At 36.4% G+C, this 21,466-nt stretch overlaps 3 protein-coding genes across 3 annotated transcripts; all 3 read right to left on the minus strand.

The window, feature by feature from the left end:
• Window positions 1–2,002: 2,002 nt before the first annotated feature.
• On the minus strand, window positions 2,003–2,530 carry LOC113272329. Its single transcript, XM_026522179.1, has one exon. It carries the CDS (start codon window positions 2,528–2,530, stop codon window positions 2,003–2,005), a length of 528 nt encoding a protein of 175 aa, XP_026377964.1.
• Window positions 2,531–2,532: 2 nt separating this feature from the next.
• Window positions 2,533–3,021, minus strand: LOC113272330. The gene has a single exon (XM_026522180.1). It carries the CDS (start codon window positions 3,019–3,021, stop codon window positions 2,533–2,535), a length of 489 nt encoding a protein of 162 aa, XP_026377965.1.
• A 589-nt stretch (window positions 3,022–3,610) lies between these two features.
• LOC113275136 (copper methylamine oxidase-like) lies at window positions 3,611–7,490 on the minus strand. The gene is made up of 10 exons (XM_026524579.1): window positions 7,071–7,490; window positions 6,418–6,946; window positions 5,999–6,329; window positions 5,690–5,905; window positions 5,348–5,584; window positions 5,056–5,241; window positions 4,826–4,966; window positions 4,340–4,608; window positions 4,152–4,233; window positions 3,611–3,876 (listed from the first exon to the last, which is right to left on the minus strand). The coding sequence occupies exons 1-10, from the start codon at window positions 7,273–7,275 to the stop codon at window positions 3,751–3,753; spliced, it is 2,322 nt and encodes a 773-aa protein (XP_026380364.1). The 5' UTR covers window positions 7,276–7,490; the 3' UTR covers window positions 3,611–3,750.
• Window positions 7,491–21,466: the final 13,976 nt, after the last annotated feature.

Raw genomic sequence — 21,466 nt, forward strand, 5'->3', positions numbered from 1 at the left:
GAATAAGAAGAAAACTTACCCCAGAATGCCATTTCTACTGAAGTCTTACCACCTACACTACAGTCTCTTCTTCACGAGTAACAGTAGGGTTTCTCTTAGGGTTTGTAAAAGAAAGGAGAAAATGTTTGACGTTCTCTTAGTAAAATTAGTCTCATACGACTTTAATAAATAAGGAAAAACATGAATATTTGACATTAAAATCCTTCCATGTAAGCACTATTGTTTGTAGAAACAGACAGATCCAACTGAATGCCCTATATCGAGAAAAAGATAAAATAAACAGGGAACGCTTCTAGTTCAGAAAGTAATATAAATTTGATAGTGCCAATTTTTTTTAATGCATTTTAGTTACTTAAAGACAAAGATTGAAGATATGCTAAATAAATCAATCTTATTATAGGGGCGGCATTCTAATAGGACAAAAACGGTCATTACATAATCATTCAAGGTGTCTCTTATCAAAAAATTGGAAATGACAAATTAACCCTCATTATTGATAACCTAGTTTAGTGATGATAATCAAATTTAGTGTTAATGATTAATTTCACTTATATTAACTCAAAATCGAAACAAAATCAGATTTTTAGAGTTAAAAAGAAAAAAGTTTAGAAGAGAAGAAAAAGAAAAACTTTTGTGATATTTGTGAAACCCTAGATTTTGATTCACTCAACCAAAATGAGTGATTCCAGTGACCCAATATACTTCTAAATTAGTTCCCATTAGCTTTTTCTCGCTCAAAATTATCTAAAGTAAGTAACAAAATCAAAACTTTTAAATTTTCAGAAGAACTTACGATTGCAATTTTGCTCGTGACCAACCGTAACTCTTAGTTACAGTTCGTAAGTTATCGAATACCAACCGTAACTGGTTAAATTTGGGAAAGATCCAATTGTAAAACCAGTTACGGTTGGTAATTAAATTTGGACAACAACCGTAACTAAATTACGGTTGGTAACTAATGAATCGAGACCAACCGTAACTACCCTACGGTTGGTGTGTCAACTTAACTTTTGAACCGTAAATCATTATTTGATAAATTCTTAAGGCACAAGATTATTTACGGTTGGTATGGTTGTCTGAGTAACAAACCGTAACTCAATTACGGTTGATAAATATGATGCAAATACAAACCGTAACTGAACACATTTCTCAAAATTAAGAACTTACGGTTGGTATTTGAGTTAAAACCAACCGTAACATCAACCCAATCTACAGTTACGGTTCGTATTTGAGTTATTACCAACCGTAACTCACATTCAACCAGAAATTTCAATTTCAATTTTCATACAAAACCCTAATTTTTGATACAAAATTAACTTAAATCCAACACGATAAACTAAACCCTAACTGGTTTTTCCAAACATTTTTCAAATCGTCGATTAATCGAAGACGATGAAATTATCAGTTTTAATGGAGGTTACGGTTGATGGAGGAGAAGAGAAGATGAAGAAGATGATGAAAAAACTGATTTGATTTTTTCTAATTCATTAGGTTAAAAAAAATTGATTTGATTTTGGTTGATTTAAGGTGAAAAGGGTAATTTAGTCAATTTACATCCCCTTTAGGACATCCCCTAACCAACTAAAGAGACATTACTATCACAATGCCGCCCCTCTAATAAATCATGCCGCCCCTATAATAAGCTTGTAAATAAATGGAAACCAAGGCTAGCTAGCTACTAGCAGCCCATTACAGATGAAATTAGTACTAGGTTTACTAGGTGCTGCAGAAAACAGGGGTCGAACATGCATGAATCTCGCTTTAGCTAAACTCGTGCACCACAAACGAAATTAAATTAAAAACTAGTACTAGGTTACTCGGCTAGGTTTTAGCTTATGATTGAGGTGTTAAAGCTAACCTGTTATCTTTAGAGGAATTTGACATTAAACAACAACAACAAAAAAAAGAACCAACAACTAACGTTTCTTCACAAGTTTCTAATGGGAGCTGCAGTCGGAATGCTCATCTAACTGCCTCCACTGCTGCATGACCATCCACCTATTCAGCCACTTGTCCCCTCAATGGTGTCATCTTGGCCAGCAGCACCCATGGTACTTCCAGTTTCTGTCATTGAAACTTTGGAACAAGATGCTATTCTGTCCATGTAAGCAGCTAATCCCGACGCTCCTACTACAGCTCGAGCATAAAGGGTATCATCCTCGACAATCTTTATCTTCGTTCCTTGGATTAACGGCTGGAAAGAACTCATGGTATATCTAGTTTGAGTACCACAAGCAACCATTGCAGAATTAGCAACTTCAACAATTCTAGTGATGGATTCAACAGTATCCAATCCCAGACTTATCAAGAAGACGATTCTATCATTATTATCAGGCATAGCACAGTTCTTAGCAGCATGCATATAAGGTTTCTGGCCATCATACGCAACCGAAAAAGTCTTGTTCAAATGAGGGTTGACCATAAAATTGAATTCCACCATAAAAGCCAAACTAGCTACCTCAAGAACTTCATTATAAAGAAGATTGCTTACTCCAGTAGGAATAAGTCCACCAAAACCCAAATGTTTCATTGCTATTGGAAGCTTGAAGTCTGGGCTGGATATCTGGTTGAAGTATCAGGAAATCTGTTTCTAAATTTGGCAGGATAAGAAACTAAGATCACACTAGCTATATGAGGAAACAATAATATCATTCGAGAAAATGTCAATGTATTCGGGCGAAGAATACTCTTCTCTTTAGCATTCTTTCTTGTATAGAATCCCCATTTCTTGATGAACGCTTTAATCCTTCTTTTTCCATCTGGAGCGGTTTTCTCAATCTGGTCTTCTCTAATATTTCCTCTTAACAGAGCAGTTGAAACAAGTTCCATGATTTCATTAAAAACGGCTTGTTGTTCCATACCGTTATCTTTGGCAATCTTCAAAATCTGCTCAAGTAAAGCATTTGCATCATGGCCGTCATGAACACGTGCAACCTGGCGGGATGAATCAAAACTACAGAACTGAGAAAGCGTATTCTGCAACTCATCGGCAATATCCTTTCCGGAAAATGGAAGAGACATTTCTACTAGTGATTTGGAACTGTACCAAGAGTTCTGAGTAAAAGAGATGAGTTTATCGAAATGAAGCTGGCTTTTTATAAACACATTGAGAGAGTGTCATTAATTGCTCCAACCCTACAAAGAAGAAGAAAAAAACTTCTCTCTTCCTCATCAATGACCACTCTCTTCGTATTCTTAATCTCCACAACTTCCAACTCACATTTGAAACTCTAGTGCTTGTGCTTATTCAGAATGGTCAAATTCTTCATTAATTCTTTGTTTTGGGAACCGAAACCCTCTGACTCTTCTTCTTTCAAAAATGACTCGGGTATCAAAAGGTTCTGAATTGAACATATCTAGTCAAGACTTTATGTTAAACGGTAACACATAGAGCAGAATTAATGACATACTTCTAACTGCCAAGAACTCTGGGGTATTTACTCCATAAGATGAGCGCATCGCCTAAATGCATGTTGGGCTTGTGCGCAGGAACCATGTGCAAAACTAGACCTTTGATGGAGTCATTTTTAAACATGATGTTGTTTTGAATTGTACGCTTCTTTGAGCACTCGTTCTATATTTCCCATGAACCTCTAATGAGCGAGCACATGGGTTCAATTCGAAGTTTCAAACTAACATGTTTGAGAAAGTAAGGACATATTTATTGCATAAACATTTCCTAAAACTAGACAAGTAAAAAAGGACTGATCAGACGTGAGATTGTTTTCGTGGATGCAATAAATTCTTCTTCTAAAGCTTTGATAGCAATCCGTTCTGAATAGTTTTGACGACTCCATTTTCCTTCGGGTCTAATTCATTTGCAGAAATACTTGGTGGGACATCCACAGCAGGTGAGCAATTGAAGAACCCATGTGGCTGCAAAAGTACAAACATGACAAAAGGCACATCAGAAATCCTAAACTTTTTTTCCCTTTGGCATAGAAAGCTCAATAAACGCAGCGGTTCAGATTTTAAGTTCTCAAAATGCTAGCAAAAAGGAAGCAGAAAGAGAAACCCTTTTTTTTCATTTAAGATATGCAAACACTTGATCAAAGAGGCCAACCATTTCCTGTACTTCTTATTTTGATCATAAAAAATTCAGAATATGCATTATTGACAAACGTACTTCAAACTAAGGTTAAGTAAAATACCATAAGTGTAAAGCCAATGTGCTCCACCGGCATCACTGGCCAATCCTCCAATCGAGGAACATGAGTGATTCCAAATACGTACCTGCAATTAATAAAACAAAAATTATGAAGATCCAAAAGGAATACTAAAAGTATGAGAACAGCAAAACAACATACAAAACTAAAAAACAAAGGAAAATAAAACTGACCAGAGAACAATATTTGTTTCCTCAAGGGAGCGGTTTTGCTTGACCCATGTAGTCAAACCCTCACTTTCACGTGGATTTTGATTTGGAAATTCACCTCCCGGATACATCTCGTCATGAGCATATTGTGTAACCCATAGATTGTGTTTTAGGAAAGCAGCTCTTCTCATAAATTTGGCTTCGGGGCGTGCCAAAGGCGAACAGTTTGAACCGGGCATTAGCTTATAGCCTGTAAGCTGCCCTGTGCGGTTGACATTTCTTGTGTTCTTGATCTGAAAAACAAATGGATTGATAATCAAGACCAGTTTCAACATTAGGGATATCCAGCGTAAAATAAGATTTACAATTTGTTCGACAGTTCATGCATTTACGTGGTAGCTAATGAGGGCATAAAAACAGAACCATCAAATAACATGGAAGAGATCGTGAAATAACTATAAGGTTTCAACTACAACAACAGCACAATAAATACAAAGTAAGATGACTTACAATCCAGTGGCGAGCTGATAAAGGATTACAGTCACGCATAGCTTGCATCTCAGACTTGAGCAGTTTTTCTTCTGCGTAGAAAGCATTGTTATGAATATTGTTCTTCCCAGGTTCTTCAACTTTCACATCCACCTCAATTACCTACAAGTACAAGGTGTTAAAACGTAGTCTTATCCATGGCATATGAAGAAAAATGCATCATAAAAGACCCATGAGTATACAAGTGTTACCTGATTGGACGCTTCACCGGGCTTACAATCCACAGCCATGTCCATACGAGAAACAAAGAAGTGTTGATGTACTGGTGCATATAATCCTGGAGCTATAGTTGTGCCGTATTTCCTGGATTCACCTGGTTGTATTGCTCCTAAGCTGAGAATGCCAGTTAGCTTAACCTCGGCTTCTATTTTTCCATCCTGTGATATTTGAAGAGAAATTGCATAAGCATCATTACAACTTAAACTTAGCACATATGGTATGTCTAGGAATACGGACAGTACACAATAGCAAATGCCAACTTGCCTGATAAAAGTGCCAAAAGAATCCATACTCATAATTAGCCACGGTGCAGAAAAAGGATACCGTGAGCCTTCTAGACCTTCTAACTTCTGCTAAGCCAGATCTCCAATCTTGGTGTTTCCACAGTATACCATGGTCCTCCTCGTGCAAACACACACAATTTTCAATCGTCTCTACTCCCCCAGTGAAGTTTGTGAAATGGGCATCAAAATACTTGATGGAGCCCAAACAATCACACCCCTGCAATAATTAATCCGTTTTATATCCATGCCAACACCATTCGAACAATGTAGATATGAAAAATATCATGCGGACAAAGAGCAAGAATTAAAACTCAATCCTCACCTTTTTCAGAGAATGGGCATTTTTACCCAGGCCATCTTCTCCTGCATCAAATGCATTTTTCCTGTAATGTGGCTCATTTGGATCACCATATGGAACCACCATCTCAACAAAACTCAGCCTGTGAGCTACAGGTCTCCTTCCCGCACTACCGTCAGTATATGCAACGGAATATATAACCAAACCCTCTCTAGGAGTGAAACCAACCCGAAAGTTCCACTGCGCACCCACAATAAGATGCCCATTAACATTTAATATGAATAGAGAAAACGAACATTGTCAAACACAGATATATTAATAAATAATGAGTACCTTTTGCCATTCTACAAACTGTCCATCAACACGAAAGCTTGGTCCTTCTGGCTGAATAATCTGTAGGGGCTTCACATCACTACGGTCAACACCTCCTCGTGTATCACCGGCAGTATAGTTTCTTAATGGATCAACTGGAGGAAGAGGAACAAGTTTCCTATCCTCAAATTCAATTACCACCATATTTTGCATATCAACCAGAACATAAATGCCTTCAACTGGTCGTGCGTAACCGTTCTCCATAGGGCAGTCACTCTCCGTTCTACAGAATATGAGTGGTTTAGCAAGCCTTCGGCTAGGAGCATCTCCGTCGCTGTAGTAGCCTACACACCTGCAAAAACAATTTTTAAGCCAAAGCAAAACATGAATAGACAGCGCAAGACATGAGGTTAGGATTCAAACGAAAGCAAATAACTAACCATGGATCAACCATGACAAGATCCATATCCTCAATTCCCCTCTTCTTCATTGCCTCCTGAAATGGAGGGAAGTCTTTCACAACAGCTTCACACTCAGCATATTCCACGGCATCCATGGGAGGTTGCACATCAGGTATAACTTGCGAAGAGACAACCTTTCCTCTATTTGGACCACCACGAGTTGCAGCATGTACTTCAGTCAGCTCAACAATCCAAACACTAGTCTCATTTGATTGTTTGTTGTACACTACAAGTCTAGCCCGTCTTGCGGGAAGTTTGCCAGGAAGGAACGCGCCACCTTTTGATTTAGGAAGCAGTGATGGCTGGAAAGGTGGAAAAAAATATGCATCTGCCAGTGCAACAATATTTTTATCCGGCTCCAACAAAACCACTTCGATAAACCGCATACTATCCCTCACCTCAGGAGTGGCTCCAGCAGCTCTGACTGTCCCCACAGCAACTGAGATTTCTGCAGATGATAAAGGGTCCAAGGGGTGGCTGCTTTGAGCTCTCAACATTATCTGGATACCTGTAACAACAGAGAATGGCCAGGCCAATCACCAATTAGACCGATTAGACGTAATTGCATGCCATGATTTAAAGATCTAATTGAGGACAAAAAATATACTGAAATTTAATCGAAGAATATATACCTTTGGAAGAAGGATCAGACAGATTAGTTGATGCAATTATCTTCTTCTGTTGTTTTTCGTAATCATCGTTGTTGTTGTCATTAATATTCCAATCTTGTACAATCTCAGTAGAAACAACTTCACGATGCATTAATGATTCCAAAGCTGATGAAGAATCACTGCAACAGTGTTTATTACACGTTGTTTTTTCCGAAGTTGAGGCCATCGTAATGGATTTGAAAGAAATCTCCCTTACTACTACAATCTTCTTCTCTTCTTACTGCTGACATACAGCAACCCTAACCTTTACTCTATTTATAGTACTAGCCCCTTCGCTACCACAATGAAATCAATTAGTATTATACTCCGTTTCAGATAGATTCAGAGTTCCTAATGGAATCAAACACACTAGGAAAGTTTCAAAATAGTCCTGGATATATTTCCGTGTTATTGGAAAGTTTGTTATTTTGATAACTTATCTGCCCGCCTTCTCTGCTGTTTGTTGTTTAACTTTGGGCTTGCGTATGGGCCAACCACAGTTAACTTCGCATGGCCCACTAATATGTCTGTCTAAGGTAGGGTCTTTTTCTTTTCCTTGTTTTCCTCTAGCAAACGGGATCTCTTACAGTTGAAATTCGAAACCCCATTAATTTCCGATTATTTAATAATTTCTCTTAAGTGTAATTATCTGATTCTAATTATTCTTACAAAATCTAAAATTTAACTCGTTAGATAAATAATTTTGTTGGTCCCAAAAGCATTAATTTACAAAGTTATTAACAAAATTACAACCAATAAAACTAATTATGCCTGTATTTATAGATGGTATGTAGATTATAGATGGTACATCGGTTGTTAATGAACTTGTAGACCCAAGGTTCAAATCTGGTATGCCTGATTTATTTGCAAGGTTGAGTATGTTTTGAGAAAAATATGCTTTGGTGGAAGATGGTGCCTTTATGTGTTGACTAATAGGTTTGCTTTCATTATTACACTGCTGCTTTTATGTGTTGACTAATAGGTTTGCTTTTGGTTTTTTTAACAACACACGGGGAGTTTGACAAGGTTTCCCAATCCCCCTTTACTTTTCAGTATAGAAATGAAGCGTTTTTAAAGATTCATGGACAGAATTGCTCATATAAAGCTGTCTTTAAAATTTTGTTATTACACTACTGCCTTTATGTGTTGACTAATAGGTTTGCTTTTGGTTTTTTTAACAACACACAGGGAGTTCGACAAGGTTTTCCAATCCCCCCTTTACTTTTCAGTATAGAAATGAAGGATTTTTAAAGATTCATAGACAGAGTTGCTCATATAAAGCTTTTCAATAGTTATTCAGTGACTCAAATTGGAATGATTGTGAACCATTTACATTATGCAGATGACACAGTCTTCTACGTAGATAGCAAAAGAGAGGAGCTAATCAACTTATTCTCGATTCTTCACTGCTTTGAATTTATTGCAGTTCTTAAAGTTAACGGCCAACAAAAAAACTAATTGCAATAAGGAATGTCCGCACGCCGACTGGGATAAGGAGTTGGGTTGCATGACGGACAAAATCCCGTACATGTATCTAGGGATCCCCTTAGGAGCTAAATCCTCCAATGAGTAAATTTGGGATCCTTTTATTACAAGATTCGATGCCAACCTTACAACGTGGAAGCAAAGTTCTCTCATTAGAGGTGGTAAGATGGTTTTATTGAGTGTATTCTGACCTCCTACTAATATACTATTTTTATCTCTTTAAAGTTTCGGTGTTGGTAATTCATATCTTAGAAAAGAAAATGAACAATTTCCTTTGTGAACAAAAACCTGGCTGAAAAACACCCCATTTGGTTAATTGGAAACTTGTGTGTTCTTATAAAGAAACAGGTGGTTCCGATGTTCTCAATCTCAAGGTCATGAACGAGGGTTTTCTTTCTAAATGGTGTTGGAGTTTTAGTGTCGAAAAACTCACATTTGGTACAAACTCATCGCAGAGAAATGTGGATCACAAATAAAGGTAGTAGGTATTTCTTTCTGTTATTCAAATGCTTCAACAATGGTATTTATTGCTTGAATATTTGCAGAAATTTGTGTTGTTAAAACTTGGAATCAAGCGTATGACAAATAGAGTTAAGAGATTGTTATCTAGTGTGATATTTGGTCTTTCGATTCTTGTATTCTCCATATGTAAAGAGTTTTGTTAAGTTGAATCCACCAAGCGTTGGTATGTCAAGTTTGGTTGTCATATTTTAGCTTCAAAATTCGAAGCTGCTGGATTAAATTACTAAAATCAACTTCGTTACGTTAGACTATGAACAATAGAAATATTAAGACTTGCTCGTGTTATTTTACCCTGCAATCTGAAACGTGCATAATGGCCCAAATTTAGAACTTTATGCAAGGGCGGGAATGGGGCATGTACCAGCGGTGGTCTGACTGTTTATGTTTGATAGCAAGTTCTGGTAATTCCCTTAATTTATTTTTGTTTGATATACCAGTATCATCGTCTTGGTGCCTTGGTATGGTTCTTAGTTGTTAAAAATCAAGATACATCTGAGACATACTGACCCTTAAAACGGCGTCCATCTTGGTCAAACAACAAAAAAAGAAACACACATTAGTTTGGTAACATGTCCTTGAAATCTAACAAATCCTTGGTGAATTTCCTAATTTTTAAGAAGTGGGGAAAACATGATAATCTACTTTCAAACAAATACATGCCCAAAGACTTCCCAAATATTCATCATTATTTTTCTTTTGTTTTTTTACATCAAAAGAGCAAATTGTATAAAATTTTCCAACAGGAAATGTGACTAAAAAATGAAACAAAGTTACATGAACTAATGCACTACCGTGTCCCAATTACATATGAAAGTTGATAAACTAAAACCAGAAAACAATCCTGAATATATTCTAAATAGTAATTTCCAGCATATTACTAGTTCTTCTAATCCTGAGGTTGATGTAGAGCTATCGAGTTTACTTACTCCTTGTATCTCATCACTACACCATTTTGAGCGTTTTGCAACTGCATATTGCTGTTGCAAATTGGGGTCGCAACTGCAGACAGTTGTTGCAAACGGGGGCGACGCGGATTTTTCGTAGCGGAAATGTAGTTGTTGTGAATCTAATTTCGCAACTGTTGCGAGGAAAAAAGTCTGCAACAGTTAAAAGCATTTGCTAATTTTTTACTTTTAGTTGCTAAATATTGACTAAGTCAACGGAGACTGACCCAAAAGTTGCGGTAAAAAAATGGCAACAGAACTCAGTAGTTGCGAATTTTCGGTGCAGTTGCGAAAATGTTTGACTAAGTCAGCGATGACCGACTTGGTACAAAATTAGCAACAGTTCCTAGTTGTTGCTAAATTTTTGCAACAACAAAAAAAAAAGGCAGGTCTTTGTTGACCTGGTCACAAAAATTTCCCCCATTCTATTTTATCATGCAATTACCCATGACCAGAGATTCAATCCATCAATCAATTCTGCAAATAACTCTTCAAGAAAAACTATAAGAGCAAACCATATTATGCAATTACTCATACGCACTATTGCTTATTGAATATTTTCAATCATACATACGAACAACATTTAAGAGAATCACAGCTAAAGGAAGAGAATTAAACAACTATTTGAGCATCTGCAAAAGGTATACATATGAGGTACTCTTGATTTCAATAAGGCTAACTTAGTTTAGTGTCGAACTCTAACAACTACAACGATAAAAAGAATTTTGGACGCAAAATTGTTGCAGCACTTACCATCTTCCATTCATTAGCTCTGTACACTTGTGAGCTACATATGTATCTTTGAATATCACCAGAACAACTCCTTGAGGATGGTTCTCGCATACCTAATATCACCAGAACAACTCCTTGAGGATGGTTCTCGCATACCTGCAAGCAAAAAATTAACATGTCAATTTTCAGCTCAACAATCAACAACTGGGAGGCTTTGTCTTCAAGCAAGAGAAATAATCTCCAATCAAGACTCAAATAGTAGTTTTGGGGTTTTAGTCATAACCACCAGTACTCAATCCACATATGGACAGCAAATGAATCATATTGGGAACCAAGAAAAGTAAAAAAGATCACTATTCTCATAAAGAGAAAGGGAAAATGAAAGACGGTTATACCTGCCTTCACAATATCAACTGCTTAGATAACATAGTGAGGATGCTATAGCTTAATTAGACAACATCAACTGCAGAACCAATAGAATTATAGTGAGGATGCCATCTGCAATATTGTTTCAGAAAAAAAGGAACTTTCAGGACTAGTAAACAGAATGAAAGAAAAATATTCGGCAAACCTAAGAGAAGCATCTTACCTTGTTTTGGTTTTGTAAACTGGTTCTTCTGATGGATGTTAACAATCGGCTTCCGACGGTATTAGCTTAGTATCCTTGAAGAGTTGGTAAGGATTCAACACTATAATCTCAAGTCCCATCCTCCCACCATTAAATCCCAACCTGAAAGATTTAAAATTTTATCCCATGCCATACTGAAATAACTATTTACTTATACCAGCAAGTTCAGTTATAATGCAGTGTGATCACAACAGAGACTTACAAAGAAAGATCATCAACGACATAATCCAGCAGAAAATAGATCATTAAGTGTAATACCTCGCAAGAAAGTAAAATCCAAAGGTTAATACCAACAAATTTCAGCAAAAATGGGACAATGTGTAATCAAATTAACTTACCAGGGATTGATATTCCCCCGGGCGGCTACTAGCTTTAGTTTACCTTATACTCCTGCAAACTGCAAACATACACATATACAGGAACCAAACAAATGCAAGAAGTAAAATTCATTCACATAAATATATATTACATACCAAGTTTTTTTCAATTAAAATTAAACTACATCCCTTATGCATAGTTGCATAAGAATCTTCACAGAGATATATATTACATACCAAGTTTTTTTCCAGTTAAAAGTAAAATACTTCCTTATGCATAGTTGCATAAGAATCTGCCACATCATAGTCTTCTTATGCACAAATGCAGAAGTGTGAAAATTAGCACAAGTGTGAAAATTAGCAAAAAAAAAAGTAAAACTCCGTCCGAGCATTAGCATAAAAAGCAAAAGCCATATATGTTTATCGTTGATATACGCAAAAGATGATGGCTGAAAAATGTCTCAAAGTCTTTTGAGAAGCTTGTGTAAGTTTCCTTTCATCATCGAATACCTTCTTATACCTAGACTCTTGACAAACAGGACACTTTACAAGTGATTCATGTTCTTTCCAGTATAAAATACAGTCATTAACGCAAGCATCATAGGTTACGTAATCCATTCCCACTTCTTGAATCATCTTTTTTACATCATGATACTTAGACGGGAGTGTGTTATCTTACGGAAGCAACTCCTTCATCAATTCTAATAGTGCAGTGACACCATTATCTGAAAATCCATATTGGGTCTTTATGTTATTCAATTGTATAGCAGCATACAGTGCAGTCTTTCCTTTAGGACATGATGGGCACAAAGGTTCTCTTGCACGCTCATAAAAAGACCTTGTTTTGTTGTGGCTGATGTGTGGTCTAACATTCTCATCTACACTAGGATTCTCATCTACATTATGATCATCATTATCACCAACATTCTCACCAACATCTACTACATTCTCATCTACATTTCCTATATTTTCAGCCACATTTCCCACATTCTCAGCAACATCCCTGACCTTATCTCCTACATATCTTTCACCATGAAAACGCCACATTGTATACGTTGGGACAATACCATTCTTGAGCAAATGAGAACTAATTTATTTAAGTGGAAACTTTCCTTTACCATTCTTACAGCGTTTACAAGGACATGAGAACACCATACTGTCACCACCATTTCTACGAACAAACTCTATAAATGACCTTACACCTTGTATGTATTTACCAGAATTCCGGGTACAACTCATCCACTCCTTATCAACAGTAGAAGACATATTTGATTACCCTATATTATGATTCCTAAGGAGGACAATGTACATGTCAAAAATTACACAAAATTTCATCCACGCCATCCATATAAAGAATAAACCGTAATCTATGCACAGAACATCAAAAATCTTACTTAGATAGTAACACTACAGATAATTATCACATCCAATATTTGTTGAAACATACCATAACCCTAGTCTTAGCATAGTCAAAAACTTGAAAAACACAATATTATACTTATAGATCTTATTGATTCATACTACCATAAATAATTTATCATTGTAAGTTCTGGTTCAAGTACAAGAACACTTCAATAACTGTACAATATTTCATCATGGAATAAACTGTTTCAATAAATTATAACAATGACCAGAACATAAATTTATTCATGGTATAAACACAAAATAGAAAATAAACTTCCCTGAAGTCAAACCCAAAACAGAAAACTAGATAAAGAAGAAGACCATACTTGATTAGCAATAGCAGCTGCAGTAACTTCTTACGAAATCTCAGATCGAATCTTCCACCTAGCATAAAGAAAACCATGAGCAAACATAAATACTGAATATTACAAAGAATATTACAATGAACACATATAGTTTAAATTTTAGGGGTCTACACCTGTAGCGCCCCATTTTCAGTAAACCGTAATAACGTACTGAAAAAGTGGGGGTCTAACAACACCACCCACTATTTCTCTTAGCAATCTGTATGGACTAACTCCGAAATACTTTGCTAGAGAATCAACTAGACAGTCAGACTAAATCTAGATTAAAGTATCTCAAGGAGTCAATATCTCTCACTTGTTTTGATTTACTCAAGCAAAACAATAGCGAGTCTTTAATCAAACACAATGAATAACTTACGAAAGACCAATATCCAAGGATCAATCAATATCAATCAACAACCAAAGGTTGGATTTTCAATTGATGATCTTAACGCACAACCTGTATTATTTCAATTATACAAAATATAATGCGGAAAAGAAATAACACAGACACCAGAAGTTTTGTTAACGAGGAAACCGCAAATGCAGAAAAACCCCGGGACCTAGTCCAGATTGAATACACACTGTATTAAGCCGCTACAGACACTAGCCTACTCCAAGCTAACTTCAGACTGGACTATAGTTGAACCCCAATCAGTCTCCCACTAATTCAAGGTACAGTTGTACTCCTATGCCTCTGACCCCAGCAGGACACTGCGCACTTGATTCCCTTAGCTGATCTCACCCACAACTAAGAGTTGCTGCAACCCAAAATCGCAGACTTGATAATAAACAAATATGTCTCACACAGAAAAGTCTATCAAAGGATAAATCTGTCTCCCACAGAAAAACCCTAGGTTTTGTTCCGTCTTAAGATATAAAATCAAGGTGAACAGGAACCAATTGATAACCGGTCTTATATTCCCGAAGAACAGCCTAGATTAATCAATCACCTCTCAACAATCCTTCTTGACTACACAAGCGGTTTTTCGAGGAATCACAAACAGTGAGACGAAGATATTTGTGACTTCTTTATCTTGCCTATCGGAGAAATCTCACGATCTCAAGCCAATCAAAGATTGTACTCGTACGATAGAAGATGCAAGATCAGATCACACAACTATGATAAAAGTAGTATCGGTCTGGCTTCACAGTCCCAATGAAGTCTTTAAGTCGTTAACCTGGTTTTAGAGAAGAAAACCAAAGGTTAAAGGAGAATCGACTCTAGCGAGCGCACTAGTATCATACAGACGTGTGGGGATTAGTTTTTCCCAATGCTAGATGTCTCCTATATATAGCCTTCAAATCAGGGTTTTGCCTTAGTTACAAAGCAATCCATATTCACCGTTAGATGAAAACCTGATTTAGATTGAAGCTAATATTTCTCAACCTTTAGATCGAAAACTTAGCTTGTCGTACACACTTGGGTAGACGTTTACTGGGTTTGTGAAAACCGTGCCCAAACGTGTACGTGTATGTTGGTTCAACATAGTAACCCAAATGGTCAACCATATGAGCATTTCATATTAACCTAGTTCTTCTTCACCATAACTAGTTCAATTGACTCAAATGAACTAGTTAGAGAGTTGTTCAATTGCTATGTGATCTTATGTAACTACACAAGACACAATTGAAACAAAGATGATTCCATTCGATGAATCGGCTCATGAACTTTATAGCCACGGTTTGCATAAAGTATTCCTTAGTAATTTAAGTTTCATGTTCAGAGCACATCTTTAGATCATAACCACTTAAGCTCACAAACAAGTTCGCGGACTTAAGGAAACCGGCAGAGTTTTCCGAACTCAGCATAAAATCTCGGCAAAGAGACTTCCGCCAGTTCGCGGACTAAACACGCAAACGAGTTTTTGGAAAATCCCAGCAGAAATTCTCGGTAAGAGAACTTCCGTCAGTTCGCGGACTTGGCAAAGCCAATTCCTCCGGTTTCTCTCAATCAACAAAGTTCGAAAACTTCGGATTAAGGAATACATGGTTATGTAATCTAAACTCTCATTCCAATCATTGAGACATTCTCAGAGGACGTTATATAACCGTTATTCACAGACCGTTTCACGTCAGAGCAATTCTCAAAGTAATTGAAACTTTTCATGACTTTAGTCACTAGGTGAAGATAAACTTGATCAAAGCGAAACGCTTTACCAACACACGATTTCGAGAAAAAGATAAGTAGTGAATACTCAGCTCGAAATGTCAAATGTGTATGATCCAGTCTACATAGCATACGACTTTTTATCTCATAAGAAGTAGGAGATAGATAGATAGATAGATAGATAGACTTTTGAGTGATAGATAAGTTCAAGTCTCCACATACCTTTTTGTTGATGAAGTTCCACGGGTCCTTGTGTAGATCTTCGTCGTTGTATGATGAATCGCCATGAAGTCCTTAAGCTCAACTACACTTTCCTATCCTAGTCCGAGACTTAGCTATAATAGACTAGAAATCAAGACTCATAGTTTTGATCACTAGCATTGAAAAACATGCTTGATATAGCAACGCATGCGAGGTCGACCGAGCTATGCTCTAACAATCTCCCCCTTTGTCTATTTTAGTGACAAAACTATTAATACATATGGAATACAAAAAAGATAAACTTTAGTGGCTCCTATTCCATAGTCTAATCTTCAACGTTCCTTGAAATCTTCGTCCTTCCAAGTACTCCAATGATCCCAAAGGTTGTAAGTTTAGCACCACCGTTGTTGAAGATTCGTAGCTATAACAATGAGAGAAATCGAGATTCTCGATCATTATTATACAGTGTCATAGTATCATTATGTAACATCAAAGTCCAATTGCATCACGACTTTAACAACATCTCCATCTCGATCATGGAAACCACTCCCCCTTACACAATGATCCGAAAACCATATGTATTTGTAGTGTGAACTACATTATTTCTCCCCCTTTTTGTCAATAAAATTGGCAAAGGTAAAAGAACGTTATCATAATGAAATTTCCACAAGAGACATTTCATAGACTAAAAGAAAAATACATACCAACTTAATTTAGATGCAATCATAAAGCCGAAGCTAAATGCATTCATCAAAGAGTTTTAAGATACAAGATAACCCCTATAAAAGTCCACAGCCGCACACCCCGCAAGATATTACCATTAAGCACAAGTTCAAAAGAAATCTCCCCCATTTGATGTCATTCCCGAAAGAACAACAAGAGCGACCTTAATTTCGAAAGAAAAGAAAGATTTTTTTAATTGGACACCAAAAACCATGGAAATGATTTTTTATATCCAAACCTCAACCAAATTAATCACAAGTAAACCCATGATTAATTTAATCGGAATACGCAACTAAATGAAACCACAAAAGTGATCAATTTAATTGATTGTTCTCAACATAAGAAAACTCACGGAGCTACGACTAAGATAACCACACGGAGATGACTACCTTAATCGTTCAAATACTCAACATAAGGAAAACCTTACGGAATATACGACTACATCAACCAATAGAACATGATTAGTATAGCCGTTCATATACTCAACACAAGAACTTGTGGAATATATGACAAACTCAACTAGATTAATTACAAGAGAACCTATAATTAATCTAGTTGGAATACACAACCAAACTAATCACTGAAGCAATCAATTTAATTTTCAAATGATTTTGCTCGACAAAAGAAGACTTTCGGAGCAAATAACTAAATAACCAATCAAGATGATTAATTTAGTTCAAGAATGCCCAACATATAACATCTCATGGAACAACCAACAAGGCCAATATTAATCGACATAGTTGTAAGGTGCTCAACATAAGATACACAATGGAGCCTTCACGGTAAAACATAACAAAATGGATCAGTGAAGATCAATACCGTGGATAACATATAAGGATCTATTCTATTTTCCATCACTATTTGCATAACGACATAATAGACTTTATCCTTGTCAAACAAAAGATTTCATCCTATTTTCCATCAAATAAATAATTGCATATGCATAACTTTTGTAATTGTCAAAAGTCCATTCGTCCTTTCATCAATACGAATATCAATTTATAAACGACTTTACTTTTGACACAGTATGGGACCTTCAAGTTCATGGACGCAAACAATACATATCCCATAAAAATATTGCAATACTTCAAAACAGATTAATACTTCAGTCATATCATCCTCCAAATATTTTTAGAATTTAAAACAAAATAAACCTAAAAAATAACATAAGAAGATGAAAATAAAAATAGCTATGTGTAGTCACCATCTTCGCTATTAAAGTTGTAGTTATTCTTCCAACTAATCCAAAAAGAAGACATACTAGGCATAAAATTACTCATCATCTTCATCATCGGACAACTTCCAGGATGCTTGAATTGAATCCAACTCTTCCTTGAGCTCGGGATACTTGGTTCCAATCAACGACACTTTCTTCTTTAAGCACTTCACTCTTGCATTAAACTTACACACACCCTTGTGAATTTTCTGAATAAGCCTCAAGGTGGTAGGGTCTTCAACATCAAGAGGAGTACCTCTTTGTCGCTTTCGAACATTTTCCCTTATATGCCGGAAGGTACACGGACGGACAAGTTTAGGAACTCCAGGAGAATTTCCAATAAAATCGAGTCCACGATCCCGGCAAATCCGGCTAATCAAACAAGGGTAGCCCAACATCTTGATGTGAGAAGTCATCGTCATCATTTGAAAGATGATAAAACCACAAATATCAAGTTTTGTCTTGCCGGATACAAGGAAGTAAACCAATTCCGCAAACTCATAACTCCACCATGAATTCTCAATCGTGGAGGGACAATGGTTAGAGATGCCGAGTTTTCCAAATGCTACTAAAGCAACACTAAGATCATTAGTCGGGAACTTCCTTGACTCCAAACAACCTTCTTTCCACAAAGTCCTATAGAGATATCATCATACAATGGACGTTCATCACTTGGTCTAGGTAGCCGTACGTCACCCAACGGTATTTCGGTAATCCTTGAAATTAGTTCTCTATCAACAAGAAACTTTTTCCTACCAATCATGGATTTGAATTCCATCTTATGATAATCAACATCATGAATATTGGCATAGAAAACCCTTGTAAGAGAATCAAATCCTTGACCAAGATCATCAAAGATATTTCCAAGCTTGAATTTTGAAAAACATACCAAATCCTCTTCATGCCCACTAGAAAAATCCAACTTCTTTTTTAGAATAAAACCTTTTGAAGCAATCTTATCAAATATTCTAGAACAAGAATCATTCACAAACCTAATTCTAAGAGAGTCTTGATCATGAGGAGGATTTTAAGCTTTTAGAACTCTTTTTTGTGTTTCTAGTATTCACCATGGAACTAGAGCTAAGCAAGGATCAAGAGAGAAATACTTACTTGGATTGAATACCCGTTCTCTAAATTTCTCCAAAGAAGCTTTAATGGAGGAAAAACACAAAACCCTAGAAGTTCACGTACGCGGACGGGAAGAAGAGCGGGGAGAAAGTTCGCGGACCACATACACACATATATCCCTCATTCATGGGCTTGGGACGAACACGAACCATGACCCACATAAGACTTATGGGATTTTCTTAGCCATTAGAACACTAAAGGTTATGCAACCCGTGACAACATAAACAACGGATGCAGTAGAAAGCGCATCTGTACACAACACAATCTATTTATTGCCCCTCTACAAGATATATACAAAGGGGGACTGCCAGTTTTGTTACCAAGAGGCAGAATGTGCAGAGATATTCTCATGCGACATTTCCGGTTGATATGTGTGAATAGTCCCTGTGGTATAATCAAAGTAATGATGATAGTCAGGACAGTTAGAGCTTTCTATCCTTCGTTTGTTCTGGCCTGAAGAAGGATACCTCCGATTTCTGGGTTGTTCATTATTAACAGATTTAACACATACATAACCCTTTTCGGAATGATTCTTAGACTTAACAAATTTAAGTTTTTCTAAGAATTTAAAAACGCCTTCGAACGCTTCGAACAGATCTTTATCAATTGATCCATATCGATAGTATTCCTCAAAAAGATCAAGAGTTAATCTAGTGAGTTTCCATATCCTTGACCGTATTGAGCGTTTTCTCAGTCTTTCCTTCTTTTTATTTTTTCCTTCTGATTGATTCTTAACACTAAAAAATTCCCTTTTAGATGAAGAAGAATTATCATGAGAATCCAAAGGGTTTCTCCATAATAATCTCCGAACAATCTTTAAGGAAATCTGGCGTGCGTTACAGATTCCAGGAGCAAGTTTTCCAAAGAAATTTCCCATAGGGAAATTTATAAGGAACGAACAAACACAAACTTATTAGGTTTACAGTGTTTGCCTGCTCTGATACCAATTGAAAAAGCGGGGGTCTAAAAACACCACCCAATATTTCGCTTAGCAATCTGTATGGACTAACTCCGAAATACTTTGCTAGAGAATCGACTAGACAGTCAGACTCAATCTAGATTAAAGTATCTCAAGGAGTCAATATCTCTCACTTGTTTTGATTTACTCAAGCTAAAACAATAGCGAGTCTTTAATCAAACACAAGGAATAACTTGGACGGTACCAAAAACCAATATCCAAGGATCAATCAATATCAATCAACAACCAAAGGTTGGATTTCCAATTGTTGATCTTAACGTTCAACCTGTATTATTTCAATTATATAAAATATAATGCGAAAAAGAAATAACACAGACACCAGAAGTTTTGTTAACGAGGAAACCGCAAATGCAGAAAAACCCCAGGACCTAGTCCAGATTGAATACACACTGTATTAAGCCGCTACAGACACTAGCTTACTCCAAGCTAACTTCGGGCTGGACTATAGTTGAACCCCAATCAGTCTCCCACTAATTCAAGGTACAATTGTAAACTACGCCTATGATCCCAGCAGGACACTGTGCACTTGATTCCCTTAGCTGATCTCACCCACAACTAAGAGTTGCTGCAACCCAAAATCGCAGACTTGATAATAAACAAATCTATCTCACACAGAAAAGTCTATCAAAGGATAAATCTGTCTCCCACAGAAAAACCCTAGGTTTTGTTCCGTCTTAAGATATAAAATCAAGGTGAACAGGAACCAATTGATAATCCGGTCTTATATTCCCGAAGAACATCCTAGATAAATCAATCGCCTCTCAACAATCCTTCTTGACTACACAAGCGGTTTGTCGAGGAATCACAAACAATGAGACGAAGATGTTTGTGACTTCTTTATCTTGCATATCGGAGAACTCTCACGATCTCAAGCCAATCAAAGATTGTACTTGTACGATAAAAGATGCAAGATCAGATCACACAACTACGATAAAAGTAGTATCGGTCTAGCTTCAAAATACCAATAAAGTCTTTAAGTCGTTAACCTGGTTTTAGAGAAGAAAACCAAAGGTTAAAGGAGAATCGACTCTAATGAGCGCACTAGTATCACACAGACGTCTGGGGATTAGTTTTGGCCAATGCTAGATGTCTCCTATATATAGCCTTCAAATCAGGGTTTTTCCTTAGTTACAAAGCAATCACTAGTCCAGAAGGGGCTATAAATGACGAATAAAGTATGTTATAAAACATGATTTATCACGGTTTTCATATGTTATTTGAACCGTTATTTATTTGGTGTGACTCTTTACAAATGACAAGTTGAGAACGTCATTAAGTACGATGACTAAAAGTTGTGATTTAAAATCACGTACAGAGTCTGTTGTTAAATATCACATTTATTGTGTGTTACATACAATAACGGCTGATTTATGCCATAAAAAAATCATGGTTATTATATGTGAAATATAATAACGGTTCATGTATATGATAAATAAAATAATGGTTCACATCTGTTATAATTGGAGGTATTTTCATTAAAAAATATTACAAATCCTAATGAGAATATTCCGTCATTTTTTGGCTACTGATTCAGATTTTGGTATTCAAATTTTGGGTCTGAAATCCACCTATATTTGGTGTGTCAGAAAATATAATATAAAATAGAAATTAATTAATATGTGAAACAAAAATGTAATTCCAAGCA

This window comes from Papaver somniferum, chromosome 4 (assembly GCF_003573695.1).
Source record: "Papaver somniferum cultivar HN1 chromosome 4, ASM357369v1, whole genome shotgun sequence".
In the NCBI taxonomy this organism is placed as follows: Eukaryota; Viridiplantae; Streptophyta; class Magnoliopsida; order Ranunculales; family Papaveraceae; genus Papaver; species Papaver somniferum.

Excerpts from the sequence above, each read along its gene's own strand:
- LOC113272329 (XM_026522179.1), bottom strand. The coding sequence starts at position 2,530 with ATGAAACATTTGGGTTTTGGTGGACTTATTCCTACTGGAGTAAGCAAT.
- LOC113272330 (XM_026522180.1), bottom strand. The coding sequence starts at position 3,021 with ATGTCTCTTCCATTTTCCGGAAAGGATATTGCCGATGAGTTGCAGAAT.
- LOC113275136 (XM_026524579.1), bottom strand. The coding sequence starts at position 7,275 with ATGGCCTCAACTTCGGAAAAAACAACGTGTAATAAACACTGTTGCAGT. Across the intron at positions 5,585-5,689 it reads ATGCCCATTCTCTGAAAAAG|GGGTGTGATTGTTTGGGCTC; the intron begins GTGAGGATTGAG and ends TAATTATTGCAG. Across the intron at positions 4,234-4,339 it reads GAAACAAATATTGTTCTCTG|GTACGTATTTGGAATCACTC; the intron begins GTCAGTTTTATT and ends TATTAATTGCAG.